This window comes from Silurus meridionalis, chromosome 13 (genome assembly GCF_014805685.1).
Source record: "Silurus meridionalis isolate SWU-2019-XX chromosome 13, ASM1480568v1, whole genome shotgun sequence".
Taxonomy (NCBI): Eukaryota; Metazoa; Chordata; class Actinopteri; order Siluriformes; family Siluridae; genus Silurus; species Silurus meridionalis.
In genome coordinates this window covers 2,154,535-2,182,355 of record NC_060896.1, presented here as the reverse complement: position 1 = coordinate 2,182,355, position 27,821 = coordinate 2,154,535, and the positions used below count along the sequence as shown (strand labels likewise).

Below are 27,821 nucleotides of genomic sequence, written 5' to 3'. Positions count from 1 at the left end.
TCTGTGTACGTCTGGAGCACCCTTTCACATGAGTTTCTCCCTGGAAACAGCATGATCTTACTTCCCACCCTACTCACCAGATTTGGCTCCTGCAGCCTTCAACTCTTTTCTTGACGATGAAGATCCAGCTGTTCTGACACCATTGCGGAGATCCAGTATGAACAGCAGAAGGTGCACCCAGGACACATTGGAGAAGTGGCAGGAATGCTGCGAGCACTGTTTTGCTGTGCAAAGGGAATATTTTGAAGATGATAATGTGTAAATGTAGATAAATTAAGTGCTTTCTTGTAAACAGAGGGAAAAAAATGGCATTTACATCTGAACCTTTAATTATTAAAAAAACAAGCTATAATTTATTGTTTGCTAATGTGTTTATCGGGAGAGTCTGCAGAACAAGACGATCTGAATGGTAAAGTGTGATTGTTTTTTATTTAACCAGGTGACCAGATTTAATGAGGGTTAAAGCAGAAATGCTGGTTTCCAACTACTGATTCATATGAATCAAAACCACGGAATCGACTCACTCGAACGAGTCGGTTTGGTGAAATGATTCATCATGGAGGGGTGCGGTAAACGGGAAGTTCACTTCGAGAACATTTTCAGCCTGAGTGTGTGTGTGTGTGTGTGTGTGTGTGTAGGATAAGTAATATAAAAACACAGCCTTAGGACTCGGATAGGTGTCTTCGTTTTTTTTTATTTGCGGACGCGTTTAATTTTTTATTTCCAATAAAATAAACAAAAACAAATCCATCAAGTTGATCCAGCTGGTGAGTAGAAACTTCCCAAACTTCATCTGATTTTCATGCAGGTTTATTGTCCTTTATAAAGGTTTTCATGTGCATCTGCCAGGGTTTTATTTCTGAGCTGAAATGTTTATTATGGGCTTTAATTATCATCATATGAGCAAAAAAAAAAGAAAGAAAGAAAGAAAGAAAGAAACACGTCATCCGAGTTGTTCCGGATCTTTAGTTCTTGTTTGGGTGGAAGAGTTAAAAAACATTTCTCACTAATGATCTGAGTAATTAAAAAGGGAAAGGACTGAACTGACAGGCATGTGGTATTCACCTAATGCACAGGTTTCATCATCATCATCATCATCATCATCATGAAGCTCACACACACACACACACACACACACACACACGTGGCTTTCTTTCTGTATCTCCTTCACCGTATGGCACCGCAATTTTTCACCTTTTAACCCAAAAACAGCAGGATGAGGCTCATATGCGCCTGTATAAGGGATCAAACACACTGAAGATGGTTCATTCATCTCTCTCACACACACACACACACACACACACACACACACTGATCATAACATTATGACCACCTATTGTGTCGGTCCCATTTTACTGCTAAAACAGTCGTGACCCATTGATCATCAACACCATGATCATCTTCAGAATTTTGAGCTACAGGAGCTCGTCTGTTGGATCGGACCACACGCTCCTCACGTGCATCAATGATCCTCAGCCACCCAGTTCATAAATGTTCCTTCCTTGGTTCACTTTTGATAAATACCGATCACTGCAGACCAGGAACATCACACAAGAGCTGCAGTTTTGGAGATGCTCTGGCTGACCCAGACGTCTAGACGTCTCAAATCCTTACCCATTTTTCCTGCTTCTAACATAAACTTTGAGGACAAAATGTTCACTTGTTGCTTAATAAATGAATGCACCCACTTACAGGTGATGGAGATCATCAGTGTTCTTCACTTCACCACTCAGTATGTTATTATAATGCGTGATCGGTGTATATATGATCTAGAAGTATGCTAGATACCTATAGATACTAAGGCTCTGATCAAAAACCCAACCACTGTCAAGATCAGGCCCTTAATGAAGACCCTTAATTCTCTGTGCTCCAGATCACACTGACCTCAGCTTCCTAATATGCTTGGAGATGTGAAGAAGAAATGTCACTGCGCTGTAGTTCACATGTCAACAAATTTATGCATTTATGGGTATATAAATATAAGAGATAAGATGTATATATTTGTTTGTTTGTAGCAAGAAGTGAGTTAGTTCCTGTTCTCAGCAGTTCCTCCTTCAGCAGACTGAATTTATTTTCTCTTGCTTGTAGTTAATAAGACAAAACAAACAAACAAAAACCTCAACAGTAGATATCTTGTTAAGATCCCTGAAACTGGAGACTCCTTCCGTGAATGTCAACTGAACAACATCTGGTGATAAAAATCAGCTATTATCAGTCGTCCTGAATGAGCTGTTGCTTTAGAAACCATAAGTCAGGGCTTCATTGTTCTAGAAAATGAATCAAACAGATTCTGACCAATCAGAAAGCAGGATTTCTATTTTATATTTTAATGACTTTTCAGGGAAAAAAAAAACTATATCGAGCAGGTTTTCATCACTACACATTATAGTTGGTTAAGATTAGCATTAGCACTGCTAGTCAGTTAGCTTGTCAGAATCCGTGGTTGCTTAATTCCTTTTAAAAATGCACCCAATCCTGTGCAACCGTGTTCCAGCCAAACGAATTTGTTACAACTTGTTGTCCCAGGGCTATTTTCCGTGTTCTGTGGGAATACAATTGCTCAGTGAACCGGGAAAGTGCTTCATCTCTTAATCTCCTGTTGCCAGCTTCCTGGAAGTGATAGAAACGTCGTGTTTGCTATGGAGAGAGGGAACATTTTGGACAAAGCCACCAGTTTCCATGTGAGCAGATAAAATGAGGAAAATTGTTTTATTTTTGCTTTCTGCTAGAACTTTGGACCCATGTACCATAGTACCGGCCCGTGGAAGAGCTGGTACTGGGTCGTGAGAAAGATCTGGTCAGTGAGAAGAAACGCAAAACATAAAATTGGAATTTATTATTATTAACATTATTAATCAACATTTAAACAATTGTAATTAAAACGCCTGCTTGGTTAAATAGTGTATAAAATAATATTTTTATAAAAAAAGAAAAAATACAATAAATCAAATTAATGAAATACAAATTTGTATTATTTTGATTCAACTGAGTAATCAATTAAAATTAATTTTAATTTTAAAATTAATAATTTAAAAATAAATTGGCACAATTAAATTGATTAAATTTAATACAATTAAATACAATTGTTTAGATTTGCTAGACCCCATTTGGGTAATACAGATGTGTAAAGATGTGATCTACGTAACTGTTCTATTTATTTCAACAGAATTTGGAGATTTAACAAATGTATTAATTTCTTTCATCCTTCATTCATTCACTTCTTCAAGATGCGGAATTGTCGGGATTTTCTTATTTTAAGAGAAATTCTTGAAGCTGGACATAAAAGGGAAAAAAATTCCATAGCGCCAAACAAATCGTATTTCCAGCACTGCGTTAACTCTAGTCTCTTTCTTTTATACCCCTGGTATTGTTGTGTATGTTTTCATGTGTAATAATAATAATAAGAAGAAGAAACTTTGTTTAAAGTGCGAGGCGAAGAATAAACAAACTTGCGGTCCGCCACTTAAAACATTCCTGAGGGAACTCGGATTGTAACTATGTTCCGCACGTCAAAAGCACGTTCATTAATTGTTGTTCGTTGTTGAAATTACCGTAATGTAGAAAAGCTTGTAAGTCCAACTGGAACGGGCGTAACCATTTGTGTCAGACGTCATCTGAGTGATGATTAAACTAACAATGAGGAGGAAGGGTTTGTGCATTTCATATTAGCCTGAGGTTCAGAATACTGCTATGAAGATCTCCTGCTATAGAGCTTTGACTTTAACTTTATTGAACACCTTTGGGATGAATGTGAATGCTGACTGCACCCCAGGTCTCCTCACCTTCTCACCTACATCAGACTTTACTCACACCCTTGTGGCTGAATAAATCTCCACAAAACCTAGTGGAACATCTTTCCAGAAGAGTGAGATGTTCAAAAGAAGCACAATCCAATCTAAAGGACAGGTGTCCACAAACATCCTATCACGATGAGAAACTTCCAGAAATGTAAAAGCGTCGCAGTAAAAAGAAAAACACATTTGATGAATTATGTGAACAAAAAAATTGCTTTTTTTGTTAATTTCTTTTAATTAATTCTTTCATTTAAATCTTTTAAATTTGTCAAATTCAATTATCTAAAATAATGTAAAAAAAAAAAGAATTGATGTGTAAATTTTGTCTGTCTGTCTGTCTGCACACTGTTCCTAGGACTTGTTATAATGTATTTTTAAAAATATATTAATATAATTTTTTAAATTAGAAACAATTTCTTTAATTTAAAAAAGACGTGTTTTATCAGGATATTGATTATTATATGATTATATAAATGATATATAGTGTTTATCGTGCTGCAGTGTGAGCGCCTGAACTTTCAGCCCCGAGCTTTCGGCTTTGGCCCCAATCCCAGGTCACATGACACATTGCCCCGGAGCACATGAGGAGCAGCTGAGGGATATTAAACCCGAGAGCTTGGGTTTATTGTGTTCACATTGTATCCCTGCGTAAGCACATTACTCCTGGGAGACGTTTAACACCGATCCCATGTGCACTTACACTCTGATCCTAATGAGCGTTAAAACCTCAGCGGTGAGGCATTGTGGGTAAACTGCCTAATCAAGTGTCAGTCATGTAACCGTAGTTCTTTTTCAAGTAATCAAGCATTTTTTGTGTGTTGATGATCTACATGAGACCTTGTTAATAGGGTTATTGTTTACAATATAATATTCAGGGTTCCTACACGTTTTGGAATTTGATTTGGGTCTCAATGATTATGGAGGGTTTTTCGAAAATATAAAACTAAGAATTTGTAAAAAAAAAAAAAAAGCGTGTTTTGCTTTTTTAGTCTAAAAACGATGTGCGTCCTCACTGTCCTCACTTTTCCGCCTGGTGTTTACAGTGAAACCTCGATACTCGCGGGGGTCACGTTCTATAACTCCTCGCTTGTAACAAAAAATGGCGAGGTTTTGACTCTCCTTTTGATGGTTTATTTTTCAAGGGGAATTAAACATGTACTGTAGTGTAAACTCAGTGAACTTGTGAATTACGTGTCATAAATGTTGTATTTACTACTTTAAATGAATAATACAATTCCTGGTGGCTCCATCCTCAGCATTCTTCTAACAATATAACTCATGTGCAGAGGAGGGACATGGGGTATATCAGTAGGAGAATGCTGAGGATGGAGCCACCAGGAAGGAGGAAAAGAGGAAGACCAAGGAGGAGGTTTATGGATGTGGTGAGGGAAGACATGCAGGCAGTTGGTGTGAAAGAGGCAGATGTAGAGGACAGAGGGGTCTGGAGACGGATGATCCGCTGTGGCGCCCCCTAATGGGAGCAACCGAAAGAAGAAGAAGTACAAAGTACTTTAGTACAAACTCTGTTTTGAAATGTTTTTGAAATCCGAACTATTGGATTATTCGCAAGTTACTCTCGGTCCTTTTGCAAATGAAAAGTTGCCAACTTTTGAGGTCGCGAGTATCGAGGTCCACTGTATTTACTATCCAGCTCTTTGAAACGTTGTGGCAATAATTAAAAATGCGTCATAATTTTCAAAGCCTTCATTTCCACGCACATTCTTGAGAACCGCATTTTTAAATCGATCCTCTGTAAAGAACGTTTTTGAAAATCTACGTTTTGGTCGACTTTCTGTGTGCGGATGTATTAGTGTGGACATGGCCATGGTGTGTGTTTTTTCTGGAGTTAGTAGTAACAGTCCTTCTCTTGCTTATAGGTTTAAGGTTTATAGTTTTAAAATTGCAGTTTAAATAAAACGTGCATTGAACGTGGTTTTCCAGCAATTATTCGCTAATATAATAGCAAACATCCGACATTTTAACGTAACACACACCTCATTACTACTTCATTATTTCTTACAAATCTTTAGGTAAGTCTGCGTCTTTTGCGTTTGGAAGAGTTTGGAATTTAGAAATGAAAATTGTATAGAAACCATGAATATCTCTATATGATAGTAGACTTTCCTGAGGTATTTTTTTAGCGTGTTTGACAATTTTCCTTCAGTGTTAAACCCCAGTATGTTCTTTATATATGGTAGAAACGTATGTGAAATACGATACGACGGGAAAAAATCTTATTACCTCAACATGACATTTTTTTTTTGACTTTCGATCAGATAAGGGAAATCTCTCTCGCCTACTTTTATCTCGATTTCAACCCACATCCAGTCTGCCAGTGAGATCCGGTGTGTTTTAGGAACCAGTTCTGTAGGACGGCCTGTTATTCAATTAAAAATCTCTGAGATTTGCATGAAATGTACAATGTTTTAGTAAATAATGTACAATTTAAGATGTCACTCGACCATTTATTTGACCGTTCTGCAGAAGAGTTCATATACCAGTCATAACATGTTTGAGATTGTCATCAATCTCATCAGATTTTTGTTAAATGTGTCATCCATAAGAAAAAAACAGGTAAAAGAGTCACAGATGTATGAATGTTAAGCACATATATGAAGATTTAAGCAGTTATTTACAGAAAAGATTTAGTCCTGGACGTCACATTATCATGGCTGATTGAAAGCATGTCGGATAAATGTATTTGATTTTTCACTGGGTTTATGTTTAACACGTCACTGTTTCAGTTCTGGATGCTGCTTTTTATGCTGTTGGGTTAACAGACGTGAAGTTTTACCCTGCTAGGCGTTTACTGCACTTCTGTTCCAACACTGGCACAAATAGGGAAGTGGACGCAATTTGCAAAACCTGTCAAGACTTGAGTGTGTGTGTGTGTGTGTGTGTGTGTGTGTGTGTGTGTGTGTGTGTGTGTGTGTGTGTGTGTGTGTGTGAGAGTGTGAGTGTGTGGTCACACCCAGTTCAGTCGTGTGCTTTGTTTAAGTTTCAGCGGGATCTGCATATCCGCCTGCTTGATTGCCCGGCCCTCTGTGTTAGTGTTTGTCCTTCTGTTTCCTGGTTTTCAGTCTGGAATGTATTACTCAGAAAAGTTCCAGGAGAACTTGGAGATTATTTTTCATTTTTTTGCACCAATTTATTCTGTTGGTCACCCTGTTACTGGCGTCAGCCCTGTTGCACTGGCCAGTCCTGTTTCTAGCATCAGCCCTGTTATTAGCGTTAGTCCTGTTAATAGTGTCAGCCCTGTTACACTGGTCAGCCCTGTTACACTGGTCAGCCCTGTTACACTGGTCAGCCCTGTTACTAGCGTCAGCCCTTTTACTTGCGTCAGCCATTTTACACTGGTCAGCCCTGTTACACTGGTCAGCTCTGTTACTAGCATCAGCCCTGTTACTAGTGTCAGCCATTTTACACTGGTCAGCCCTGTTACTAGTGTCAGCCCTGTTACACTGTTCAGCCCTGTTACTTGTGTCAGTCCTGTTACCCTGGTCAGCCCTGTTACTAGTGTCAGTCCTGTTACACTGGTCAGCCCTGTTACTAGTGTCAGCCCTGTTACACTGTTCAGCCCTGTTACTTGTGTCAGTCATGTTACACTGGTCAGCCCTGTTACTAGCGTCAGCCCTGTTACACTGGTCAGTCCTGTTACTATTGTCAGCTCTGTTACAGTGGTGAGTCCTGTTACTATCGTCAGCCATGTTACACTGGTCAGCTCTGTTACTAGCATCAGCCCTGTTACACTGGTCAGCTCTGTTACTAGCGTCAGCCCTGTTACTTGCGTCAGCCATTTTACACTGGTCAGCCCTGTTACTAGCGTCAGCCCTGTTACACTGGTCAGCTCTGTTACTAGCATCAGCCCTGTTACTTGTGTCAGCCATTTTACACTGGTCAGCCCTGTTACTAGTGTCAGCCCTGTTACACTGGTCAGCCCTGTTACTGGTCAGCCCTGTTACTAGCGTCAGTCCTGTTACCCTGGTCAGCCCTGTTACTGGTCAGCCCTGTTACAGTGGTGAGTCCTGTTACTATCGTCAGCCATGTTACACTGGTCAGTCCTGTTACTAGCGTCAGTCCTGTTACTAGTTTCAGTCCTTGTCAGTTCTGTTACTAGTGTTCTCTTGAAACACAATTATGCATAGAGCTTCACCAGTGGTAGTGTGATGTGAGTGGAGAGAAGTTGATGGTTAAACTAAATAGAATAATAAAAAAATGCAATTGCATCATGAAATTGCAAAATAATTTTTAGTTTGTTTCTTTGAACACATCGCACTGCAGATAGTGGCGTTACTCAATTTACTCTTTTCTCATCAGATCAGAAATAAGTGAGACACACAGTCCACCATCATGAGACAATTACATTGTGAACCTCCAGCACGGACATTACTTTTTGAATTTCTAGAACTTTTTTTATGTTCGTCTTTCTGTCAGTTTGTCCTGGTGATATCTTGAGACTGAGTGATTGAAGGATTGTAGGATTTTTATGGAATGATCACCAGCAAACGAACCAATTAAATTGAGGAACTGGTCGAAACAGGCTAAAGGCCACAGCAAGGTTATATGTGTGAAATACTTTGTCTTCCCTAGTTCCCTTTCTTAAAAATATTCAAAAATAATAAGAAGGACCAGAAATGTTGAAAGTCAAGAAGTCCTCGAAATGACCTTTTCCGCAGAGTACACCATGGATGTCAGAATTTGTCACTACGAACAGGAGAGCGTGAAAGTGTTTGCTCTAGCAGGAACTCAGTTTTGACAGTTTTGAGGCAAAACTGTATCATTTTCAAGCTTTTGTGGCAAGAATTTCACCTAAAACATCATCTTGTAAATGGGGGATGGGGACACCTGAGCATAAGATTGGTTTGCATTCCATCCCACATTTATTTTTACATTTTAGAATCCTTTATTGACCCTACAGAAAAAAATGCTATGTCTTCACATTTCCCAGTGATGTTAGGAAGCTGGGGTAGAAGTGCATGATCAGCCATGTCACAGCGCCCCTAGAACTGAGGGGGTTAAGGCCCTTGCTCGAGGGTCCCAAAAGTGGAAGCTTGGTGATACCAGGGCTTGAACCCCTTGACCACCACCCTCAAAAAGGACTTTAATTCCCTGACTGTGCATCGAAACTGAGCTTCTAGACCACCAAAGACCTCAGTTCTTCTGAGATGTTTAGCTAGATTTTGGGATGTGCTTGTGGAGATTCATTGAGCCTGAAGGCTCTAAGGCAGGAGATCTTCCACTTCAACCCATGTAAAGCAGATCTTTATGGCTTTGTGCATTGTAATGCTGGAACAGGTTTGGGTAACCTAGTTCAAGTGATGAGAAATTTTGGGGAAGAACCCATATAGCTGGAAAAGTCCCAGTACTTTTGTCTATATAGTGTATTTTTTGTCACTTTTTTACAGCTCATTGTCTGATTGTTATGAATACCAATACGACCGCTAAGCACTGCATTGCTTTCACATGACTCATTCTGCTTTGTTTCAGTGTCACTGTATGCTTTTCTTTAGAAGAACACGTCCACGTTTTGCTTTTACACTCTTTATCTCTATTAGTACAGCATGCCCGAGTGTATGCGGTCAGTGTTTATGCTCAGATATGCACTGTATAAACCTTGCTGCGTTTTCACATTCACAGGGTGTAGTGTGTTCTAGGCCACATTCATCCTTTTCATAACATCTTTTTCTCTGTTTCTTTACCGTCCACACTGAGGCGACATTTTTGTCCAGCTCTTGAAAGCAGATCAGTTGAATCAGTAAACATTAACAAAGTTACATGACACTGTCAAGATGGTGGACATCTAGTTGTGGTTACACCTGCATGATTTATACTGAAATCCTACCTCTGGATGGAGCTCTCTTCAGTTGGGAGAACATTTGCTGTGGATGTTCTCCACATGCAACCCTTATGAAGGTACTGTGGAAGAAGTTCACTGCAATGTTTGGTGCAACGCCAAGAACAATTTTAAATTCAAGTTTCCATCAGTAAACACTTGATGACCTCAACAATGAATGGACATTTAATGTGATCCAGATGAAGATCTTGAGTTTGGTTCCTCTCAAAGATTCTTCCTCACATTTCTTATAGAGTTTTTATTCGCTGGTTCGCTCCAAATCTGTTTATTTCTGTGAAGCTGCTTTTTATGGAAGGCCTAAGAGGCCATTTGTCACGACTTAATTTTCTTGTGATCCTGACACAAAACATTGTTTCCTCGTGATCAGTGCTTGATTTTTTTGTGTATTTGACATAAGAGGATGTTCTAGAGGCAGCATTGTGGTTGATAATTAGGGCTGTCAATCGATTGAAATATTTAATCACGATTTATCACTTGATTGTCATGAGTTAACTCTCATTTGTATCTGTTCTAAATGTTCCTTGAATTAATACTTTTCACGTTTTTAATACTGTAATCAACATGTTCATGGTTGAATATTGATGACGTAAATAATCAGGACACCAAACGGAACTTTTGCTATGTTTCCACACGGATGGTTTTAATTGCCGGATGTGCGCGTCATGGCGGATTTTGGTGCTGATTTGAGACTCGGCACATCGGTGAAACAGAGGTTGTGATTGAAAATTATTTTCTGGTGTAGTTGTATTTTTTAATTTTTTTTGAGTAAAAAAAAAAAATCAGAGTAAAAATAGGACGTTGTGAATAAACGTGTCGCGTTAAACGTTTTCATTTCGCCCTATTTTATATATATATTTATATCTTAAATAAAAACATCAACGCGTCAATCAAACCGGTGCCGTTAAAACGGATTTGCGCTACGGTACGCTATGGTTATTAACGCGATCATTTTGACAGACCTAATAATAACCACAACTGATTGCACTGATTGGTTATTATCTATGATGCTGCATCTAGAACGTTCCTTGTGATCAGTAGATGAACTATGAAACAAAGTTTAACTACCGATCACGAGAAAATGAAGTCGTGATAACGACTGACCAATTTTTGTTATGGCGAGATCGCGACCTGGAAAAACCGCTCAATATATTTCTGAATTTTTATATATATATATTTAACCGGAGCTAGCATGACTAGCATGACTCGTGTCCTTGTTATGTGCTAGATGTGGTGTGTTATCAAACATGTCACTCTAATTCTGGTGTGAAAACGCTCTCTGAAAACACATCTTCTGTGTGATTTGTATATATTAAACCAGAACTACCAGTGTTCCTTGAGAGTTGTCAGTTAGAAGGTTCACGCTTGTGGTGGTAATGCACCAGTGTGAGCGTTAGATCTTTCCCTTGCAGACTGTAGCAGACAAGGTTGGGTTTTGATCTTGTGGTAGTTGAGAGATTTCAATCCTCGAGAAGAATCGACACCCCGGATTTGAGGTTGATGCTGACTCATGCGTGCACCTCTGCCAACCTGCTAGCTTCAGGCAACGTCAGCGAATCGTGCAGGAGGTGATGTCATTCGTTCTTTTCTTGTTCTGGAGTTTTCTTTTTTTGGGTTGATGTGAGAGAAGATGGCTGCTCGGGTTCAGTCCAGTTTTGAGTACACAATCTATTGTCCGAGTCTCTGTTTTGGGATTCTTTATCAAATGTTATTCTGAGAGACAAACTGAGGAGCATTTGTGATCTTTTTTTTTTTTTTTTATTTATTTTCAAATAATACTTCATCAAAATTTATAAACTAGTATGAACCAGCTTTAAATATAAACTAAATTTACATTTTGAGTGTCTGAAGACAAATACACACACACACACACACACACACACACACACACACACACACACACACAAGCGGCTTATATTTCTGAGAAGGTTTTAGTGCTGGTGAAGGTTCAGAGTCACGCCGCAATCATATGACTGTCTCACGCTTCATGATGTCGGGGACGAGTCAAGGCCTCAGTCTGAGTCTCGCGTCTCTCTCTCTCTCTCTCTCTCTCTCTCTCTTCTCTCTTCACACGTCATATTTTAACATGTGTCATGTTTTTGGGGCCTTTCTTACGTTTCCTGTGTCATCAAACTGAGCTGTAACTCTCCTCTCTCTCTCTCTCTCTCTCTCTCTCTTTCTCTCTCTCTCAATACTCTCTTTCAATACTCTCTCTCTTTCTCGCTTTCTTTCTCTCTCTCTCAATACTCTCTCTCTATCTCTCTCTCTCTCTCTCTCTCTCTCTCAATACTCTCTCAATTCTCTCTCTCTCTCTCTCTCTCTCTCAATACTCTCTCTCTCTCTCTCTCTCTCTCTCTCTCTCCTGCAGTGAGTGATGAAATTCCTACTTACTGTTCCAGGTGTGTGAGCAAAACAAGCCTGAACCAAACTCTGATGGTTCATGTGCCTTCTAAAGAAACTACTGTTGTGTATTTCTATGAAAAAAATTGCGATCTGAAATTATATATGCCTTAAAAAGTTATTAGGAATATTAGTGTAAAAAAGTCAGATCGTAATTTTCTGATGTTCTGATGTTCATGCTCACTGAGATGCTCTCGCAGAACTTTACAATGTTTGAGTTTGTTGCTGTAGGTTTTTTTTCTTCGCTGCTCCAAATATAATTTGCTGAGACCAACAGCCAATCAGCTTCCTGTTATTGGAGCAAGTCTCTGTCGGATTGTACCACAGATGTAAAACATTCTATTTTTCAGCGATGGGGAAGTGCGAGTTTAGCAAATCTTATCTAAAAATGAATTCTGGGCTCGGTAAAGGCCAGTTCAATATATATAACATATAGGGTCAGTATATATGACATATTTGTGTGTCTGTGTTTCTGGATGTCATTATAAAAGTCTTACATTTAATTCCTAATGGTTTAAAAAGTCTTAAATTCGACTAAAAGCTGTAGAAACCCTGTATCAGCAGCTCACATTGTTCTTATTGTTTTATCCTCTCTGTCACAAAATGAAACTTTAAAGTGTCACTTTGTAATTTCAGAGCCCCCTGCTGGGTGGAAGACAAACTGCAGCCTCGTTAACAAGTTACTAAAACGCAAAAAAGTCATAAACCGAAGGCAAACGAGTTGCTTTTGCAGAGATTTGAGAAAAATGTTCCAGGTGGGGGGGCGTGGCTTAATTTTGCAGGCAAAACAATTTCAACAGAAGCCTGAATGAAAGAAATGGGAAATCCTGCCCTTTAATAATACTGTTAATAATTAAACAATACAAACAGCATCGTCAGAGGTTCACAATCGATGTTATGTATCTTCTCTAGTCCTGTGGAGAGTATTATAACAGCAAATAAGGACGAAATGTGGAATATAGTACAAATATGATGTTATATTGTAATAATACTAATAATTTACTATAACATATAGTGTTTGTAATAGGAAATGGGTTTCAGGGATAAAACTGTAATAAAACTTTCAGCGATAAAAGGGTTAACGGTTGTCGCGATATGAATATTTAATAACGGCACATGAATAATTTACAGTTTTGCACCAGTTTTTTAATAATATTTCATACCAGTATTAAAGAAATTCCAATAACTCCAGATCAGAGTATTGCAGGTTTGTGTCTCAGCGTCTCAAGTGAACAGGGAATATTTCATGCAGCACATCCAAAGTTCATATAGTGTTTATAATAGGGATGCGCATCTCCATAACCGAGGCTGATATGATTCTCATCTCGACGCATAACCAATGATACGATACATTAAATATGCGTATTAAGCAGCTACTGATTCAACACAATATGATGCAATGAAAGAAATATGATGCCCTGCAGTCCTATATGAGACAGATGGTTCACTTTAATTTATTTGGTCCAGACAGACAGCAAATCATCAATTTATTTAAAGCCTTCTGACTTTTAAAGCATTAAAACATGATGTTTGTAGTGCAAAAAAGAAAAAAAAGATTTTCCTATTCTGTGTGCAGAAAGTTACAGCTCTACCTCTGCCATGTTAATCTGTATTCTATGTGACTCTCAGGCCATGCCTCAGTCTCACGTCATTGGCGAGGAGAAATCGATCCACACGTCAAATATTGCTCCCAAATGATCGGTCGCTTTCTAAATAATAAAGTGAAGCATGTGCTAATAATTACATCTGAATAAATCTCGTTTTTAACCGATGCAAATATGTTAAAAACAAATGTATCTGGTGCGCACGTTATCTTACCGTCCCTGGTTTATATTAAATATGTAAAAGGAAATGTCCTGGTCTGAGTGATAAAAATAGAAATACAGGAAAATAAAGATTTAGTTATGCGAAATTAAAATGTATTAATTTTAATAAATTTTATTAGCCAAATTTTATTAATTAGAATTTATGCACATTAAATGATTTTTTTTATTTTCAAAAAATGCCATCACCATCCCACCGTCTCAGAATGGACAGATACGATCCTTTTCCTAAAGGGTTTTGATCAAACGTTCATCCTGGAGTGAAGATCGTTCGGCTTTTCCCCTCCAGACAGTTTACAAGTTTACGCCTTAAGGATCTTTAAGTGGCTGTAATCTTGCCGAGTGCTCGTCAAGGCGTGACTACAGACAATTCCAGTAGGTTGTGTTTTTTTATTTCCTCATTCCACCAGTTAACTCACTGTTACACATCAGGGCAGGGAGGAAAGTTCAGCAACAGGTATGTACATGTGGACAAAAGAAAAAAAACCCTTAACGTTCTCAAGTATCGCGTTTGTTCTCATCGCTAATCCTGGTGTGTTTTCAGGAGTCCGTGTAGGCAGGAGAATTAAATCCATTTCTTTGTTTCTCTCAGAGAGAATAATGATGATGTAATTCTGTTTAAAGGGAAAAACACGAATTGTGGTCGAGTGAAACAAAGCTAGAGATTTACTGTTTGCTGTTGGACGTAAACTTGGTGGAAAGTGGAGTTGTGAGAGGTTCGTTCGCTCCTCGAGCTGAACAGCGCGGTAAAATCGATCGACTTGCTGAAATGTCACGTGAATAAGAATGTGACGTGTTACTGGTGAAATGGTGAGAGTCCTCAGGAACTTGGTGGTTATTTCTAGAGTAAACAAAATCTGACTGAGCGAAAAAAAAACATAACTGTGTACACGGTCAGTGAAAAGCAGTTTAGTTTGGTTGATATCATGTAAAAAAAAAATTTTTCTTTCGTTTTGGTAAATGATCACCAGTGACTCAGGCGACATCTACATGAATCTGGATAAATGAAAAAAGGTCTAAAATGCTTTGTGTCCACAGTATAATTTATTTTGTAGTATTTTTTTATAGTTTTCTAGAAGTTGTTTATCCACACTGAAACGTTTGAAAACACGTACTATTTTGCGCATGAGCAAAAAACGAAAGACGCTTCGACCCGTGTCGTTTCCCCGTGCTGTTTATTTACTCTTCGAATCGTTGAACGTAACAACGTCAAAGGAAAAGCACGTCACGTGACATCATTTTCGTAAGCCTCTGTTTTCACGGTTCACACTACTACACAACACCCGTCATTGGAGAGCGTTTTCAAAAAGCTACGTTTTCGTTGACGCCATCTCACTGTGGACTGAGATAAAATGCGTTTTTGAACAAAAACGTGTTAATGTGGACCAACAGTACACAAAATTCACCGTTCGGTACGTGCAAAAAAATGTATTGCTTGTAGTTTGAAGAGTTTACATTTATTAATTTTTTTTACTATTTTAAATAAAATGCCTGTTCGGGTAAATAATATATAAAATCATATTTTATCATATTTAATCAAAATAAAATAGAATACATCTAACTAACATTTTTTTATTATATTGATAAAATCGAGTAATCGATTAAATTGGCTTAAATTAAATAAACAAAAATTTAGTAAAGTAGTTTTTATTTGTTAGACCCCCTTTGGGTAATACTTGTGTGTGTGTGTGTGTGTGTGTGTGTGTGTTTTACATTTAAATATTTAATTTTCTAAAGATGTTCATTCCTTCCATCCATCATTTATTCAGTCCCTTGATATGTGGAATTGTCAGGATTTTCTCTTCTTAAGTGTGAGGCGGAGACTAAACAAACTTGCGGTTCGTCACTTCATACCTTCCTGAGGAACCTCAGATTGTAACTCTGTTCTGCGTGTACGAAGGATTACATTACTGAAATCCCTGTAGCAAAAAAAGGACGTGTTCCGTTACACCCCTAATGTGGACGTGGCCCCAGTATACATGCTTTGGATCATGAGTCCTTCCTTTCCTTCTCCATACTCTTCTCTTTACTTCTCATAATTCTGGTATGTTAATCTCGGTTTCATCTGTCCAGAAAAGAACTAAAATTCAGATGCAAAGCCTAATCTGTCCTTTCTGTTCTTGTGTGTAACTTGTGATTTGTATCTCGAGGTTAAACTTCTGCATTTATGTTCATTATTCACTACAAAGTAGCTCAGAATGTTGCAAGATGGGCAAGATGTTGTAAAGTGGTCTTCAATTCTCTGCTATCTCTCTTGAGAGCTCTGTTTCTTTGAACTGCATTCGACTATAAAACTAAAATGTTTAATCACCTGTAAGTACGTTTGTGGCTGTGGATATGAGAGGGAGTGTGGTAAAAAAATAAAAAGCTGCACTTCCTGAATGGTTAATGTGATATTTTTGTTTAGCTCCTTAATTTAAAGCTCAAAGTCTACACTTCAGTCACACCTGGACTCTTTCATTTCAAATACATTGGTGCAAAATAACGTTATTACACACAAAAGATGTATAAAAGTGATCTTTCTCTTCAGATCCATAATCAGATTAAAATTTTGTATTAAACACAACAAAGAAAACTGGACCTGGAACTGTAGAATCCTCATCATGTGTAAATTGTGTAGTTTAATGAAGTGCTATTGTGTAATCTGTTGGTAACTTCGGGAAAGTCGCACTGGATCTGTTCTGTCGTGACTCACAAGCATCAGGTTGCACAATCAGTTCGCTCGCGACATCGTGATTAAATTAAACCGCCGCGAACAAACACTAAATCTAAAAGCAGCAAATAACAGCAGCAGATAATGATCAGATTTTTACTCACTGTCGTGCTTTTTAGCGAATGATTATACATTTGGATGCAAATTTTTTATCTTTTTTGTGATAAAGTCTGTTTCTCCGTTTCATTCTCTTTTTATTAAATTTGTATCACGTTTTTAACCGATGCAAATATGTTAAAAACAAATGTATCTGGTGCGCACGTTATCTTACCGTCACTGGTTTATATTAAATATGTAAAAGGAAATGTCCTGGTCTGAGTGATAAAAATAGAAATACAGGAAAACTGTAGTAACTGATCTACTGATTTACTGCGACTTTACTACGTTCACATGCTTGTTTTCAATGTCTGTATATTAAATTTATGAACATATCATTTAATTATTATACAAAAATAAATTATATATTCTAGATGCTTATATTAAATAAACAAAATGTCTATTATTTTAAACAAAAATTGTCAAAACAATATATTTTATATAGATTTTTTTTACGCATGGTTGTCAACTTGCCAACTGCAAAATACAATAATGTTAATTTACTCAACTTATGTTTTTTGTTTTGTTATTTTTGGTTGTGTTTGGGTTTTTTTCTGCAGAAAGAAACAACTGGGCATGGGTGAATTTGTTTAAAGGAGAAATTGTGCATGCAAATAGTGCATTTTGCATTATTTTTATAAGTACACTTTTGTACATAAATACCCTGAGTTAATATCTTATATAGTTATAATAAAAAAACCACACAATAATATGTATAACATTATTAATAATAATAAATAATCGTTAGTTGCAGCCCTAATGGACTGTAAATAAACGACTTGGTCAGTTGTTGTTTAATTACGACTGTTGTGTGTTTTGCATGCTGTGAATTTACAGCACAATTCTTCGTTTAGAAAACCAGACCCTTTCTGTGGATATCGGCGTTTTAGCGTTTCCTGTTTACGTGTCAGCGTTTTCACACGTTCACACTCGCTCTCTTCGTCTATGTCCTGCTGCGTGTGAAGCGTCTGTGGTTATAAACTGAGCTGCACACATGGTTTGGTAATAATAATCTGTAGGATCATCGTAAGATCAGTTAAATACTGGATGTCTTTTCTAGATTGGACTTTTATTTGTCCGTGTTACGAATTTTTGTCATAGATTTGTTGCCTTCATTTAGTTTTTGTTTTGAAAATGAAAAACAATTGAAATAACTTGGAAAAATTCAAATTTTGCTTCAAATGTACAATATCTAAAATATGCCACAGTTTCTCACCATCTGATTTTGTGACTTTGAGTTTTTTTGGGTCTGTGGAACAGCACGGATATAAAATAACTAATCAACCATCAGCACATAATCCATCAGTGACTTCATACAACATTCAGGCGTCACTCTGCACACTTAATATGGATCACTAGATGCTTCTCAAAAGCAACAAGAGAGTGACAGGAAATGAAAGTCCAACACGCGTCCTCTTTTTGTGATGTTATGCCTTCAGATGCTAAATGCAGAACAACCTGCACCAATCTGCCCTGCGCCACCCCACCCTTCATGTCCTGCGCCACCCCACCCTGCCTTGTGCCAGCCCACCCTTCATGCCCTGCGTCACCCCACCCTTCATGCCCTGAGCCACCCCACCCTGCCTTGTGCCAGCCCACCCTTCATGCCCTGCGTCACCCCACCCTTCATGCCCTGAGCCACCCCACCCTGCCTTGTGCCAGCCCACCCTTCATGCCCTGAGCCACCCCACCCTGCCTTGTGCCAGCCCACCCTTCATGCCCTGCATCACCCCACCCTGCCTTGTGCCACCCCACCCTTCATGCCCTGAGCCACCCCACCCTGCCTTGTGCCACCCCACACTTCATGCCCTGCGCCACCCCACCCTGTTGCGTTGCTTTAGTTTTGTATCATATTATACATCACTTGTGCAAACAGCTCCAGATTGGACATTTCTTCCTCAGAAAAGATTGGATGTTAGATGTTGGATGCTAGGATCAGTTGTTAGATTGGATTGTTATATTGGATGCTAGGATCAGTTGTTAGATTGGATTGTTATATTGGATGCTAGGATCAGTTGTTAGATTGGTTGTTATAATTTGATGTTATTTTGTATGATAGGATTGGTTTTTAGATTGATTATTTGATTGGAGGTTATATTGATTGTTAGATTAAATGCTAATATTGGATTAGATTGGATTGTTAGATTGGTTGTTAGAATTGGATGCTAGGATCGGTTGTAAGATTGGATGTTAGATTGGATGCTGGTATTAGATGTTAGACTGGATGCTAGTATTGGATGTTAAATCCTTTTTCTGCTTTCAGTTTTGAATAAAATAAATGAACGCGGAAATATAAAATTCCTTCCAAGTTGCTTTCTTCAGTATTGGATTTCTTTCGTTGTGTTGAGGGTTTGAAGGCGAGCGCTTGGGTTTCACAACGTGGATAAAATCCTGTCTCAGATTCCTGAAAACTCTGACAGGTTGGAGTTGTGAAGTGAAATACGCACAGAAGATCAGAATCAACAGAATGACGTGTGCTGCAGAACCTGATCCTGAATACACAGAACTTTCCTGTTCTAAATCCCAACATGACCCACTGGGACGCCGTGACCCCCGTAGAACTGTGTGGTGTTGTGTTTGTTTCAATAAACAGACCCAGTTGTAATCTGCTTGTGTGTGTGTGTGTGTGTGTGTGTGTGCTTCAGCTTCAGCAAGCGGCCCTCACCATGTCTGAGGGAGACTACGATTACCTCATCAAGTTCCTAGCCCTGGGGGATTCTGGGGTGGGAAAGACCAGCTTCCTGTACCAGTACACTGATGGCAAGTTCAACTCCAAATTCATCACCACAGTGGGAATAGACTTCAGAGAAAAGCGGGTGGTAAGTCAAGTGTGTGTGTGTGTGTGTGTGTGTGTGTGTGTGTGTGTGTGTGTGTGTGTGTGTGTGTGTGTGTGTGTGTGTTGGACGAAGAAAAGTACTAATCTCCTGTATAAATGTGACTCGAGTAAACGTTCTAAAGGTTCATACAAACACACACACACACACAGCTTCTCGTTTAATGTTCATGTTCTCACTTCAGAGGTGCAAGCAAAGCATGTTTCACTGACATAAAGAGGTGTCAAAAGTATTGGGACACCCAGCTTTTCCACCCACATGTGGTTCTTCTTCAAACAAGTTGAAGGCACACAATTGTATCGGAAGTCGACGTTTTTGGAGGGCGGAAGCATTGATTATTCTCTTCACTTGAACTAGAAGACCCAAACCAGGACATTTGTGCACAAATGCCAGCTCCATGAAGATCTGCTTTACATTGCTTGGAGTGGAAGATCTCTGGCTATAGAGCTCCAAACCTATTGAACACCTTTGAGATGATTGTGAACGGCACTCCAGGCCTCCTCACATCACCTACCGGACATTACTAACACTTCTGTGGCTGAACGAATCTCCACAAGATGTAGTGTAACATCTTCCCAAAAGAGTGGAGGTTTTTATAAGAGCGGTCGTGGGACAAAATCTGGAACAGGACATGTTCACAAACTTTTGATTTTATAGTGTATGAACTCGTATAGTGAAAACTGTGATTTTATTTCAAATAACTGCATCAAGACGTATTTGAGAATCCGGAGGAAAAACATTTGATGAAAAATGGCACCAGGATTGAAATCTAACAGCTTCATTATCACAGTGATGTGATCCGGATTAGAATTATAGATCTAACGAGCTGTAGATACGAGGTGGTATCGGAAAGGTTTTGTAACACACCAACAGATGGCAGCACAAGGCTGCACTCACAGTCACAGGGAGCACCGACCTTCATAAATCAGTGCGCCAAAAGACATCCATGTTACAAGACCATGTGAGTTTCTCACAGAAAACATTAGCATCAATGAGAACTTTAACTCGTCAGTCATGGTAGGAGGAGACCATGGTACAAGGTGATAATCCATGGCTAGGCGTGAGACATTATGTAAAGTTTATCGTTCATTTCTAGAAAATGGTTTTAAAAAATGTTGACCTTGGTTTCGATTATGGTCACACCCACTCCAACGAAGAAGATTTCTCCTGAATGCTCTGAATCATGAGAACACACAGCTCATTGCTGGTCGTCTTGGAGTGTTTAGAGCAGGCACAAGCAGTTCTTCCAGAAGGAGCTCCACCTACAGAACAAACACGGGCTGTTCCTACAAAACAAACAGCAGCGGGGATCATTAGGAACCACAGCCTTGAGAATTTATCTCCTGTAGTCCATCGCGTACGAAACTCCACATTCATAAATGCTCGGGTTGCGTCATATTATTAGCACAGTGCTCATGTTGAGTTTTTTTTTTTTTTTTCTTTTCCATTCACTCCAGAAGTGCACTTGTTCTAATATACTCTCCACAGAGAAACGTTTGTGGACAGCTGACCATAGTATGTGGTTTATTTGAAAAATCCCATTCCACATTCAGTCCTCATTTAGCTCTTATAATAAGCTCCACTGATGCTCCACAAGATTTTTGTGGAGATTCATTCAGGTACAGTGGAGTCAGTAAAGTCTAGTACTGCTGTAGGTGAGATGTGATGAGGAGGCCTGGGGTGCAGTCAGCATGAAAAATTCATCCCAATAGGGTTGGAGCTCTTCAGCAGGAGATCTTCTACATCTTCCAAATTGATGTGGTGTAAAAGGAATAAAACGTCTCGGGACTGTGGGTTTGATGACGCCACTTCACGTCACATCTGACAGCCTGAGACGGAGGTTTCTCTTCCTCATATCCTGAACGGAGCAGAAGAAGGTTCCTCAGGGAAGTGCACACGCTGGTTCCTACGCTGGAACCTCACCGTGGAGATATTATTGAACCACACTATATGGACTCCTGTATTGGGACACGTGATCATTCCGTCCGTATGTGGTTCTTCTCCAAACTGTTACCGCAAAGCTGAAGAGGTACATTTATACAGGACGTCCCGCCACGTGAACTAGGAGACCCAAACTTGGTCCAGCATGACGCAAATTGCACAAAGCCAGCTCTATGAAGATCTGCTTTTCACAGGTAAGAGAGGAAGATCTCCAGAGCTCTGACCCTCAACCCTCTGGGATGAATGTAAACTCTGACAGGCTTCCTCACCTCACCTACATCAGTATCTGACTTTACTTGTGAGCTGATGAACACAAATGTCCTCAAGCACGCACTGAAATCAAGTGGAACATCTTCCCAGAAGAGTGGGTCATACTTATGACCAGGTGTCCGCAAACTTTTGATAATAAAGTGTAGCTTGTGGGTGCTAACACTCGACTAACACCTGACTGGATATAATAGACATGGAGATGTAGTAGGTGTGTGTGTGTGTGTGTGTGTGTGTGTGTGTGTGAAGGTTTAAAGTTTATGTAAATATTGTCCTAAAGATGTACAAGTCCAGTGGACCTGAGGGTGCAGCAGGGCGGGGCCAAAGGATACACCTTCAGCTGTGGGACACGGCCGGCCAAGAGAGGTGAGAACGTTCACGTGGATTTTTGTTGTTGTTGTTGTTTACATTTTTGTATAAATTTTTTAAATAAATACCTCCAGTAGATTAGTTTAAATCCCAATGAGTCCAAGAGAAACCTGATTGGCTGTGCTGCCTGGGTGAGAGGGGCATTTATTCTCCTTCTCTCTGCTTTCTATCTCTGTCTCTCTTGTTCTCCCTTTCTCTCCTCTTTCATCTATTTCTCTTGTCTCTCTCACCCTCTCCTGTTTAATCTTCCTCTCTTGCTTTCTCTTCTCATCTCTATCGTTCCTGCTCTCTTGTTTCTCTCTTTTCCTCCTTCTTTCGCTTCTCTTTCTCACTTTTTACACTCTCTCTCTCTCTCTCTCTCTCTCTCTCTCTCTCTCTCTCTCTCTCTCCCTCTTCTCTCTCCTCGTAGGTATTTGTGAGCTCGTGTATGTGGAAGAGGGCAGATAGCGTTTTCCATGCAGCCGGAAGTGTATGCTAGCGGTTTTCTGACTAGCCAGAGGGAAAGAATCGCCATATTAATGACTTTCATTTGACTTTTTATGACTTTTACATGAAGGTGGGATACGAGATTGTTTTTCTCGTGCAGGTTCAGGAGTCTGACGACAGCCTTCTTCAGAGACGCGATGGGTTTCCTGTTGCTGTTCGACCTGACGAACGAGCAGAGCTTCCTCAACGTCAGGAACTGGATGAGTACGCTTCACACTGGTCCATCTTCAGATGGTGAGATTCTCCCGCTGAGCTCTGAGGTGTGTGATGTTCTTGATTGCAGGTCAGCTGCAGATGCATGCGTACTGCGAGAACCCCGACATTGTGCTGTGTGGGAACAAGTGTGATCTGGACGACCAGCGATTCGTTAAGGAGGAGGAGGCTCGAGAGCTCGCTGAGAAATATGGGTGAGAGAAAAACCACGCCCAGAACATCGCTAATGTGTCCATCCACAAATGCTAACATCGCTAATGTGTCCATCCACAAATGCTAACATCGCTAATGTGTCCATCCACAAATGCTAACTTTGCTAATGTGTCCATCCACAAATGCTAACATCGCTAATGTGTCCATCCACAAATGCTAACATCGCTAATGTGTCCATCCACAAATGCTAACTGTGCCATCAAACTGTCTGTCTTGCTATCTGTCTGTCTGTCCACCCATCTAACTATCTGTCTGTCCACCCATCTATCTGTGTCTGTCTGTCTATTCAACTGTCTCTCTATCTGTCTGTCCACCCATGTAACTGTGTGTGTGTGTCTCTCTGTCTGTCTACTCAAACATCTATCTGTCTGTCTTGTCCATCCACGTCTGCCTACCCGTCTGTCTGTCTGCACATTCATCTAACATTCTGTCTATCCAACCATCTGTCTGTCTTTCTTTCCTGCCATTTCTGTCTCTGTCCAACTGCCTCTCTGTCTGACAGCCGTTCTCTATCTCCAACCATCCACCCGTCTTTTATTCTTTCAGACTTAGTCAGACCCCCCCCCAATCTCCCAGTCTTTCTCTCAGTAAATCCGTCTACAAGTTTTTCCACCATTCATTTATTTGTCCCACCGCTTATCTAACAATCACTCCATCTGTCTGCCTTTCCCTCCAGCCAGGTAATTCCATCTCTCCCTTCATCCCTCTGTCTGTTTGTAAGTCTCGTCACTCGTTTATCTGTCCATCTTTTTACACTATACACACATCAGTGGCGCGCCAATGAGACGAACGAGTGCAGATTTGTCCTGTTAGCATGCCGCCGTCTTTGCTTTGTTCTGCTTGTCACGTCGTTTGCTTAAGGTGTATGTGTGTGTGTGTGTGTGTGTGTGTGTGTGTGTGTGTGTGTGTGTTAGGCAGAGACGTGCTAATCTCACAAAATGTAAAGATGTCAATATAACAGCATTGCAAATATTGACCAAGGTGAAGTGTCAGGCATCTTGGGCAGTAGTGCATCGTGTGTGTGTGTGTGTGTGTGTGTGTGTGTGTGTGTGTGTGTGTGTGTGTGTGTGTGTGTGTTCACAAACAACTAGTTTCAGTATTCTATATAACAAAAGCTGGTTATTTGCCAGGGGAATGACTTGAATTAGGTTGTTGCGGAAACATCTGCAGGCGCCTGGAGTTCATTTTGCACTAAATTGAATTCGCTGTCGGTGCAGAAAAACACCACATTAGCACGAGCGCGCTACAAGAACACACCGTTCGGGTTCATAAAACGTTTAAACGGGCGTCGGCGGCGTTCCAGCTGTTCAGACAAAGCGACTTCTGCGCACTTTTTACCTTCTACAAATCGAAATGGAAACCGAAATGTTCTGTTTTATCCAAAATAATCAGGTGTGTACATTAAGACAAAAGTATGATCTTTCCTACTATATGTGGTTCTTCTCCAAACTGGTACCACAAAAACTAGAGGCACACAATTGTTTCGAACTTCTTCAGATTTGGGCTAAAACGATTCAAAGTAATTCAAATGCAAATTATTTTATATGCATCCTTTAGTCCATTTAACTGCACACTGAGCACTGTGTTTCCCTACGGACCATTATTACTGACGCACCACCCACTAAACTCTGCACAGTGCTATTGCATCAAAAAGTTTGCATAATTCTGACGTTTTTCTCCCTGTTTGAATTTATTTTTTTGCCATTCCGACTTTATTGCTCGCATTTCCGGGTTTTTTCTTGCAATTGCGTCTTTATTTCTTGTAATTCAGTCTCCATTCCCTCTTATCACAACCTCCACTCTTCTGGGAAGATGTTTCATTAGATTTTGTAGAGATTCATTCAGCCCCAAGGGTGTCAGTAAAGCCAGGTAGTGATGTAGTTGAGAAGGTGAGGAGGCCTGGGGGTGCAGTCAGCGTTCACATCCATTGTTCAAAAAGGTTGGAGCTCTTTAGCAGGAGATCTTCCACATCTTCCAGCCCATGTAAACAGATCTTCATGGAGTTGGCTTGAGTTTGGGTCTCCTAGTTCAAGAAGATACAGTTTCTGTGCTAACACTTTGGAGAAGAACCACATATGGGTGGAAAAGTTGAGTGTCCCAATACTTTTGACTCTATGGTGTATTGTGTAACAAAAATCTGTGTAAAGGTTTTTTGTGTGTTTCCTAAGAATGTTTTTCTGGATATGACTCTCCATATCTATTCGCTGATCTGAGCTGTTTGGCAAAAACGAAGGAAACGTGTGATAACGTTCGACACACACACCCTACTCCTGGGAAATTCTGGATTCTGATTGGCCAGTGCTCTGGTTCTGACCAATCAGAGTGCAGCACCATGTCACAAATCAATCTGACTGTGAAACGTTATGGTTTCTGAAGCGCTGTATTTTTCTGACATACAGGACAAGACCTGTGTGTGTGGTTTTTTTTTTTGCAACCCTTTCGTTTCTAATTATAATAAAGGAATAGGCGTGTCTTAGAGAGAAGCCTGATTTCGCAGAGATAAAGAAATGTAATGTTGCCGTGGCAACCGCTACCGTTTCCTTTAAAAAGAAGGAAGTCCTTTGTAAATTTCATTAAAGAACTTTTTTTATTTTGTATTTTTTCGGCAGGATCCCGTACTTTGAGACGAGCGCGGCCAACGGTGAGAACGTTTCCCAGGCCGTGGATGTCCTGCTGAATCTGATCATGAAGCGCATGGAGAGGTGCGTGGATCGATCATGGATCCCCGACGGCACCCTGCGCTCCAACGGCCACAGCGGGAGCGAGTTGGTCGAACCGCCGACGCAGGAAAAGAGCAAGTGCGCCTGCTAGAGGCCGAAACGCCGCCACTGCGCCATCTTTTTTTACCCCAACATCCACTTCGCTAACTTCATGAGCGCATAGAGCGAGCGCGAGAGCGGCCACTAGTGTTCAAACAGTGCCATTAAGTCATCGTATACTGTTATTGTACACCAGGCTGGATTTCATCTTTACGCTTTTTACAATTTGTAATCAGGCCTGAGGTTTAAATAGAGATTTGGAAAAAAAAAATTTTGCATAAATAACGATGTCCTTAACAGTCCAGACCAATAGATTCACAGGATTTTCACACAGAAATCTGAAGCCAGTACTCAATAGCATGTCCCAAGTGTATCAGAGATGGATATGAATTGCGTGAATGTGTATATATTTTCTCACTAGATACAATCCGGGTGGGGTTACACAAAGTAAATCTGCATGTGTGTGTGTGTGTTTTACCTTTTGATTAGGTTGAGAAAAAAAAGGATCAATACGTTAAGATAAAAAAAAAAAATAAAATCAAGGTGATTCATTAAGACGTTCAGAAGCCCATGTTTCCAGACATGAAAAAAGCTACGGGCACCAACATCGATCCAGATTTAAAAAAGAATAAATTGTATAGATATACATCCCTCACTCTCTGACTGGTTAGTAATGGAAGTCTATCTCAAAACACACAAAAAAAAAAAGTGTAGGCCACACCCACTTCTTCATTGATACAATCTTCATTAGCTAACAGCTGAGATACTCTGCTTGGTTTCATATTGATCGTAAAGCACAGCAGGTGGCGCTGTTAAAAATCTCTCAGCTGTTTCCTATAACTACAGTAAAACGGTTGATGATACGTACATCTCCGTCCTTCTTTAGGGCTTTCTCCAATGAGGGTCTTAGATGGTGTACTAATTGTTCTTCATGTGAATTTGGCGGGGGTGGTGCCTGTCAAGACTCGAACTCTAAATAGGCTCCGCCCCTTCAGTTTTCAAAGGTGTAGCTGTTCATATGAATATCAAACGATGTTAGTAGATGTACTTATGGAAAGGGTGGACTTTTGATGGTAGGTAAAGACTGTATAGAATGTGTGTGCCTCTATAGGCTCCGCCCCCATGGCTTGTTAAACTTCATATGAACATAATAGCAAGAGTCTTGATTGACTCCGCCCCTGATTTTGAGGGTGTAGTTGTTGTACTTTAGAAAGCAAATGTAATGGAAGAACATGTACGTGACCGCTAGCTTCTAAAAGTTATATAATGTAATTATAGAGCTAAAAATCGTACGGAGATGAACTCTGTGAATGATCACGCGACATCTTCCTGCGAGGTAAAGTCTCTTTAGGCTCCGCCCCTTTCTTTGAAAACTTAGTTGTACGTCATATGAATGTCATACATACAAGTGCATGTGATATTTGCTGAAATGGACCTCCATTACTAGCGAACGCATCACGTTCGATTTACGTTTTTCCTTTAGTCATTGCGCAGACTTTCGTTTTTCAATCGTTGTGTTTTCCTTCATTTATTCATTTCAGTGCCTTTCAGTTCTTCTACATCGACGTTATATCGTACAATACGTGATATCCAGCGTCCTCGGTGTGCGTCAGTGCGGTTAAACGATATCGTACGACGTTTCCGTTTAAAAATTGTAAAAACGGTGTGTATCATCGGGACGAGTGAGAAACGCTGACTTGCTCTACATTTCATTTAGCCTCTGAATGAATGTACTGGATTCATGGTGTTTTTTTTATAACTCGGACCTCTCGATACGACCCAGCGTGTTCCACTAGCTTCTAGAATTTACGTCTGTATAAATATAAGTGGAGAAAATTAAAAAACGTGTGCGTGTGAATGCATTACAGCTCATTAATACCCAAGTCTTTGATGCACTATGATACAGGACGCAGTTATTCACACCTAAAGTGCCTAACCTAATGTATAGTCTTTAACACTGTATCCATGCCAAACACTGTCTCTATGCCAAACCTGTTTCAGAAAATAAATATATTTTATTATTTATTAAAAATGGCTTCACAATGCATTTGGTCGGTGTTTT

The 27,821-nt window shown here is 39.8% G+C and overlaps 1 protein-coding gene across 2 annotated transcripts; it reads left to right on the top strand.

Annotated features, from left to right (window-relative positions):
- Positions 1-588: 588 nt before the first annotated feature.
- Positions 589-27,806, top strand: rab27a (RAB27A, member RAS oncogene family). 2 transcript variants are annotated; one of them, XM_046865160.1, is made up of 6 exons: positions 589-767; positions 19,323-19,496; positions 22,000-22,085; positions 22,675-22,778; positions 22,858-22,981; positions 25,610-27,806. In XM_046865160.1, the coding sequence occupies exons 2-6, from the start codon at positions 19,344-19,346 to the stop codon at positions 25,809-25,811; spliced, it is 669 nt and encodes a 222-aa protein (XP_046721116.1). In that variant the 5' UTR covers positions 589-767; positions 19,323-19,343; the 3' UTR covers positions 25,812-27,806. The 2 variants fall into 2 exon arrangements, with proteins under 2 accessions (XP_046721116.1, XP_046721117.1); XM_046865161.1 differs by lacking the exon at positions 589-767 and adding an exon at positions 14,232-14,325.
- The last annotated feature ends 15 nt before the right edge of the window (positions 27,807-27,821 follow it).